This window comes from Rosa rugosa, chromosome 2 (genome assembly GCF_958449725.1).
Source record: "Rosa rugosa chromosome 2, drRosRugo1.1, whole genome shotgun sequence".
Lineage (NCBI taxonomy): Eukaryota > Viridiplantae > Streptophyta > Magnoliopsida > Rosales > Rosaceae > Rosa > Rosa rugosa.
Genome location: NC_084821.1, coordinates 39,149,138 through 39,156,773, shown reverse-complemented (window position 1 = coordinate 39,156,773; position 7,636 = coordinate 39,149,138). Strand labels below are relative to the sequence as shown.

At 39.7% G+C, this 7,636-nt stretch overlaps 1 protein-coding gene and 1 long non-coding RNA gene across 2 annotated transcripts; both read left to right on the top strand.

Annotated features, from left to right (window-relative positions):
• Positions 1 to 4,456: 4,456 nt before the first annotated feature.
• Positions 4,457 to 5,205, top strand: LOC133734447 (probable methyltransferase At1g29790). Its single transcript, XM_062162100.1, has one exon. The coding sequence runs from the start codon at positions 4,457 to 4,459 to the stop codon at positions 4,976 to 4,978; it is 522 nt and encodes a 173-aa protein (XP_062018084.1). The 3' UTR covers positions 4,979 to 5,205.
• A 1,326-nt stretch (positions 5,206 to 6,531) lies between these two features.
• LOC133728595 (uncharacterized) lies at positions 6,532 to 7,361 on the top strand. The gene is made up of 2 exons (XR_009855920.1): positions 6,532 to 6,798; positions 7,005 to 7,361. It is a non-coding gene; the product is annotated as an uncharacterized LOC133728595 (long non-coding RNA).
• Positions 7,362 to 7,636: the final 275 nt, after the last annotated feature.

Below are 7,636 nucleotides of genomic sequence, written 5' to 3'. Positions count from 1 at the left end.
CACTTCATCAAAGGAAACGATGTTTATAATATTGCACATCATTCATACAATACTAAGGAATGTAGATTGAATCTTAAATAGTGGGATATATGGAATATATGCGTGAACCTCACAAACCGTAGGCCAAATGAAAAGAATCCGATGTCTGACACCATATAAAACATCGTTTCTAATATGAGTAACGATGTTAAACTGAATACTTCTGCTATTGGACCTATACTTCATTAAGCATTAAATGTCAAAATATGAAGGTTTAACAATATCTAAACACACTAATATGTCATCATAATAACGGTTTTACATCGGTTCCATAAGCTTATTCGATGTCTATTTTTGAACTGGACATCGGTTTTTGACCGATGTCTTTTTTTTCGTGATCTTTAACATCACCCACTAAGACATCGGATGGTTTTTTTTTAACATCGGTTTCTGGCCGATGTAAAAGGCAAAAATTCTAGTAGTGTGAACTCGATCGATTACGGTTCATAGGACTGCGGTTCACAGGTATGGAAAATGAGTTTTAAGTATAAAAATGAGTTTCTTGATGTTTTTGTGATTGTGAACTATAGTTGGTATTAGTGCCATCCCTGAGTGGATGACAATGTATATATATATTTACGTCAAATATATCTCTTGATGGTGTGGCATTGTGATATGCATAATAATTGTGATTTTATTCAAGTAATTGTTTTGTACAATTACTCTTTATAGGAATGTAACATTTTGTGTAATTGGTGATTATATTGTGTTGAAAGTGTACATGAGTTATGAGTGTATCATGCTGAGTCATGTACGACTTTAAATGTTTTCGGATCTATGGATCAAGGTCACAATAGTGACAGAGGCAAGTATTATCATAAGGCTGAACCTCGCCCAAGGTGACAGGTTACGATTTAGTTAGAGCTCTAGTTTGTCTACCATTGTATTGCATGGGAGTAACACGTGGGTTACATGAGGCCCATGAGTACGCATTTTTAAAAGAGAGTTCATGTGGTTTCTTTCTTTTATCGTCCATGGGGGGACTTGGGATCTTATTAATTATGATGTTGTTTTTGGATTGCTTTGATTACTCTAGTGTGGTGAAATTGTCAAGCATGCAGGCTTGTGTCTTTTAAATTGAGTTTACTCATACGAGCTTTAAAAGCTTACCGGGTTTGTTGTTTACAACTTGGTGCTCTATTCCATGGTTTAGCAGTTATTCCTGCAGGTCAGGACCACCAGGGTTGAGTTCGAGGCGTAGTTGCAGCAGTTTTAGGTTTATAATCTATTTTGTTATCATAATGCTGTATGTGGTGCGCTCCTAGCGAGCGTTTACATTTGTATTTCATTCCCCTCGAGTTTTGTTAACACTTGTTAATGTAATATTCGCCTCGAGTGAGTGAGTCTTTATTGACATCTCGTTTTTGGTTATGTTGTTGCTCAGATTAAATTGAAAAATTTTCTATGTATTTTGGGCAAATGGTTAAGTTATCGCGTTTCGGATTTGAATTTCTTTTTTCAAAATTCGAGGCGTGACAGTTTGGTATCAGAGCGTAAGGTACATATTTGGTGATAGTCAGTACTGATGAAATGATGGCCCGTCTGCAGCGGATCCCCATCATATACTCTTCAGTATTGATATAGTCATTGGGTATGTTGGAGTGTTAGGTGTCGTCTTGACCGTTAGGTCGTCTTAGGAGCTTTGTGTGCCCTCCTTGTGTTAGTGTCTTGGTTTACGTGGTCTTGTATTCAATTTATACTTGTGTTTATGTTTTATACAAGTAGTAACCAAGTGTTGCTATGCTTCTCAGGTGATGGATCCTCTCGAGAGGCAGAGCTAGAGGCAGAGGTAGGCCCCGAGGAGGGGGCAGAACTAGGGGTAGAGGCAGGGTCCCTCCTGTGGAGGACTTCTACGAGGAGGAGGTGGAGGTACTGTACGTGGTGCCTGTTCCACCTGTCGTTGATGTAGGGGTGGCCATCTGCTTAGCTAGATTGGCTAAGGAGGTTCATAAGCTAGGAGCGATCCCATTCCAGGGAGGTACAATTCACATGTTGGTCGATCAGTGATTTGAGAACATGGAGACATACTTCGAGATGGTCATCTGCATGGAGATCGAGAAATGGAAGATAGCTGCGTATCTTCTCCAGGGTGAGGCACGAGTGTGGTGGAGCGGTACACAGCGGGCTGTAGATGTGTCTGCCTTGACATGGGAAGGTTTTGTGGAGATCTTCGAGGACTAGTACTTTCTGGCTGCAGTGAGGGAGCAGTTGGAGCTTGAGTTCATTGGTCTAGTTCAGGGGAATATGAGCGTTAGAGACTATGAGGCACGGTTCTCCCAATTGTATCGGTACGTCCCACAGGTGGACACAGTGTCCCTGGCCAAGAAGTTTCTGCGGGGACTAAGGCATGAGATCAGGGAGATTGTGTACCCCCTTATGCTGCCTATGAAGACAGCCATCTTTGCTAGTGCTATGGCCCATGACCAGGAGGCCAAGATGCATGAGAGTGAGACCTTTGCTTCAAAAGATCCACAGGGAAAGGGGAAGGCAATGGCCTATCAGACAAGCAGCACCGGCTGCACCTCTGACATGTTACAACTGTGGCGAGGTTGGACATCTTTCCAGAGCGAGCACAAAGCCGAAGAGCAGGATATGCTTTAGATGTGGACAGGCACGACATTTCGCCAGAGAGTATACTCGACCTCAGGATGGTGGGCAGAGGGCACAGCAGAGACAGTTGCCTCTGGGTTAGGCTAGGGTATTCGCTATCGGTCAGCAAGGTTCTGGGGTGGAAGGTACATTATCTGTTTTTAACTACCTTGCTAGAGTATTGTTTGATACTGGAGCGACTCATTCTTTCATATCTAGTTCTGTGGTAGGCGGGTTGGGTTTGACTTTTATGCCTCTTGCTAGATATTTGTGTGTTACATCGCCTCTCGATGTTTTTCTTGAGCTTAGTATGATTTGTGATGCATGCCCTATTGTGATTTGTGGTAGAGAGTTCTCTGCAGCTTTTGATTGTGATTCCAGACCACACGTACGATGTGATCTTGGGTATTGATTGGTTGAGGCCGAACCATGATATGATTGATTGTTTTGAGATGATAGTGTCCTTCCACACTACTAGAAATCTGTTCATTTACATCACATCATTTAAATCGGTTAGACTTGCCCACGATGTAAAAAAGTAATTTAACATCGTTTTACGAAAATACCGATTTAAATGTATGTCATTAACATCAGTTCTTAAAATGACTGGTGTTAAAAATTTAGTTCGAAAATTTGCGGGAACCTATATTTGCAAAAAGCGCTAAGTCTTTTAAGTGAAATGAAGAACCGGGGACTAAAACTCAAAACTTTCACACTTAGAAAAAAAATTGCGCCCGACCCCAAAACTGAAACACAAACCCTAAGCTCAGTGTCGACCTCCATTCTCAACCCAAACTCGAGCTCCTCTTCCTCCTCCTCACCATCACAATCCTCCCTCCTCCATTCTCAGGCAGAATCTGAAGCGCCGAGATCCCGACCTCGATATAAAATTGAAGTAACAACTCTGAATCCTGAGCCCGGCCTCGATCTGAGATTGGCAGAGTTGAAGAAATTAAAGAGGAATGGTTCTTTCCTCTCAAGCCCCACCGAAGTCGGGGTTGGAACCCTAAACCCGAACACAGCAACCCAGCTGCACTCAACTGCGCCGTTTCTGACTCTCTCCGTGACTCCGTGTCTCGGTCTCCGCCGTCTCTAAATCTCCATCTCCGCCTCTCCGGTCTCCCATATCCGAGTCTCCGTCTCCGAGCTCCAGGTATCTCTCTCTCCCAGTCTCCCTCTCCGTCTTCTTCTACTCCTCTTCCTCTTCTTCTTCTCTTCTTATCTTCTTCTTCTTAATCTGATTGATTCATGAATAACCCATTTGAAATTGAAATTGAATTCCTAGAGTAATGAAATTGTATGTATGAATGTATCCTGATAATCTGAATATGTTGGTCTGGCCCAGATTGGAGCTACTTTCCCTCTCAACTCAAACCCTAGCCCCTCCTCCTCTTGTCTAACAGCTCGCCTGAGGCTACTAAATGCGATCATGGCCGACGTCGCCACCCAGTCGTGTGCTCGTTGCAGCAAACCCGCCAATCTTCAGTATGTCAATTTCTCACTCTCAATTTTTTTTTTCAATTTCGCTAATCTTTATGATTTTTTTGATTAATAAAGCTATAATCTTGATGCTACTGAATCAGAAATACTTGATTATGAGATTTCTTGAATGTTCATGGCTTGAAAGATTGGAACTTTTGTTGAATTAAGCTTTAATTTTCCATTTGCAGGTGTCCCAAGTGTGTGGAATTGAAGCTTCCTCGTGAAGATGCCGCTTTCTGGTTTGTAATGATTTCCTTCTTTGAGTTTATAGTGGATTATTAGGGTGCCCTATAGAAATTATAGTGAGTTGAGCTTTTTGGGTTTAGCTTGATCAGGATTTAGATGGATGATTACCAATAAATCGCTACCAGTTGATTTCCTGATCAGTGAAATTTGGGCTATTAAGCCTGGGGAGATAAGAATTGGTCTTGACTTTGGTGTTGGCACAGGAACTTATGCTGCAAGAATGAGAGAAAATAATGTTACAGTAGTCTCTACTGCTCTTAACCTTGGGGCTCCTTTCAATGAAATGATTGCATTAAGAGGTTTGGTTCCGCTGTATGTAACATTGAATCAGCGTCTACCTTTCTTTGATAATATAATGGACTTGATTCATACCGCTGGGTTTCTGGATGGCTGGATTGACCTGCAGTTGCTGGATTTCATCCTGTTTGATTGGGACCGAATTCTGAGGCCCGGCGGATTGTTATGGATTGACCGGTTCTTCTGCAATAAAAAGGATTTGGATGATTTCATGTATATGTTTCTGCAGTTGAGATACAAGAAACACAAGTGGGTTATTTCTCCCAAATCAAAGGATGAGGTCTACTTTTCTGCAGTGTTAGAGAAACCTCCAAGAGCAATCTGATCAATTCATTGTATGGAACTTTCTTTCTTTTGGAATTTACTTTTGTCTAGTCATTAACATACTGGGAATAGGATTTCACTTAGATGTGACTTGTCTTTGTTTTCCTAATTGACATTTGGTTGATAGCTTGGATTATGAGATGTCACCTAAATTATGGCCATAAAGTGTAAATCAACATGTCATAAGTTGAATTGTAGTACTGTTAAATGCCCATGGTTTCTTATCAGTCTTTTTTTCTCCCCACAGATAAACATAGGAGTTTTAAATTCTTCTTCTTTTGCAGAATATACTTAAACACTAATTCAACATTTACATCCGGGCCAATTATATTATAACAACAGGGGAAGTGGGGAACCTCTTTTTGCACCCTTACAGAAGAAAAGGAGCAGAAAGACTGCAGGAAAATAGACCAAGTAATTGATAATGTATGCTCCACTTATCTTTTCAGTTGTTGATTCCTTTCTTCAATTCATGAGTTGTTTTTGTCATGGATAATACTTGGTGCACAACCGGGATCAAAGCATAATCAATTTCGGAGTCTTGGGTCATGCGTGATCAAAGAAAAATGGTCTTCACATTGGTTTGTACCATATTTCAAACTCTCACCAGTCACCACCATGCTTGTGCATGCTGTAACTTGAAGTTATGTTAACCTGGAAATTAGGTTCATATCCCTGCAGATAAAGTCTCTATTAATTTGTATGATTGCAATGCCTGCCAGAATTCAATTACTTGTCATTTAACTTCATTTTCTTGACGTTTTTATACAGAAAAAGATTGGCTTTCAATTCACCGAAGCTGAGTGTGTAAAAGAGAAGAAAGTCTATTGCCAATCTAATTTAGAGAATGGGGAAAAAGATATTTGAGTGGACTACGACTACCTTGTAATATTTGTGGGAGCAAATGTTAATACATTCAATACTCCTGGTGTGATGGAGAACTGCCATTTCTTGAACGTGATGTCCTTTGCAACCTTGTATATTCATGTCTTGCAATACTTTAAAATTATCTCTTCTGGAATGAGGTTTCTCAGGTAGTGGGAATCAATGTATGCATCTTTGTTACTAACTCATTTTGAGATACTTGCCTCATGCAGGAAGTAGAAGATACGAAGAACTGTTATTGAATGCTTTGAAAAGGCTAGCCTGCCAACTGTAAATGATGAGGAGAACGAGAGAATTCTTCATTTTGCCGTTGTTTGAGGTGGCCCAACTGAGGTAACTATTTTCTTTTAGTTTCTTTGCATTGGTTGTGCTTTTCTTTTCTTTCTTCTTTTTTTGAATTGGTACACTGTCAACTCCCCCGGAAACATTTAGTTCACAAAATGCTTTTGATTTGTTTGTGAACGTAACCATACAAAGTACCAAAAGCTGGGGCTAACTGAACTCTTTTGTGCAGGTTTAAAGCAGAACAGCAGCTACAATGTCAAAGCTACATAGTTTAAACTCAAGAGTGAGGCCTTGGCATTTGTACAGAGTTTTTTTCTTTGCTTCTAGAACTGCTTCTTTTCAAAAAATTTATCTTTTTTTACTTTTGAATATTTTCAGGTCATTACTGGATACTTACTAGCAGGATCTGCCATTGGACCCAGTCACCCAGAGGCTTGAATTTTGTCAGTGAAATAGTCCAAGAGGCTTGTCTTTATTCCTATTTTGCTTGATTGATTCTTTCTTTGCGCTTCCCCTATTGACTGTTTCTTCAGGATTATGTTTTCAGTTGTTCCATTTGCAGATTCAAAATCATGAATACTCATGTTATACTAGATTCAAAATCACGAATACTCATGTTATACTAGTTCGGTCTTTTGCCATTCGGTATAGGTGGATCTATAATTTTCTTGTCATTAATTTATGTGTGTTTACATTTGGTAAAGTCCAGTTATATTAGTATTGAGATTCACTGCCTTTTTAGTACCTTTTAAGCTCAGTCATGTCGGTATTTCTTTTCGTTGAGTTTAGTAATACCAAAAATCACTGTCATTAGGTTTATGTTGCACTGTGAAATTGACTTTGTCATTCTCTTGCAGGGCCTTGGATTACAAGTTGTGAAATATTTGGCTGCCAAATATGAAGAGCTAGGGTGTGAAGTGAAATGGATGGGCAAGCCTGATAAGGTGATCTAGTCACATTGGTCTGGTTACCGCTGTTAACTTCACTTCATGTGAACCTTTAGCTTAATACATATTTCTCTTGCACTTGACTACCAAGATGAATTTTGAGCAAGGCTATTTTTTTGCTTTGAAGCAAAGCTTGGTGTAGAAATTTTGTAGATTGTTGCTCATATGTTTCTAGGATATCCTTTGTAGGTTTTGGGGTTTTCTTTTGTGACATATGTTCAATCATGAATTTGGAAAGAAAATTAATGGAAAGCCCTAATTTTTGGATGATTATGAAATGCATTTCTTTTCCCAGCAGCAGCTAGATGCAAACTTAGCTCATCACGCTTGTCAAAATGAAGTGAAGTATATAAAAGCATAACAAAACAGTAATGCCAAGGAAAACGAAGTCACTTGAGAGATTAGAAATCAGTATCAAAATGAAAATCGATGTCTTATGATTATTAATGTATCGAGTTGTGTCCGCAGAACCGATGTACTCAAAATCAGTGCACATCGATTTTACAAAACAAAAACGATGTCTACAATGAAACAACACATCG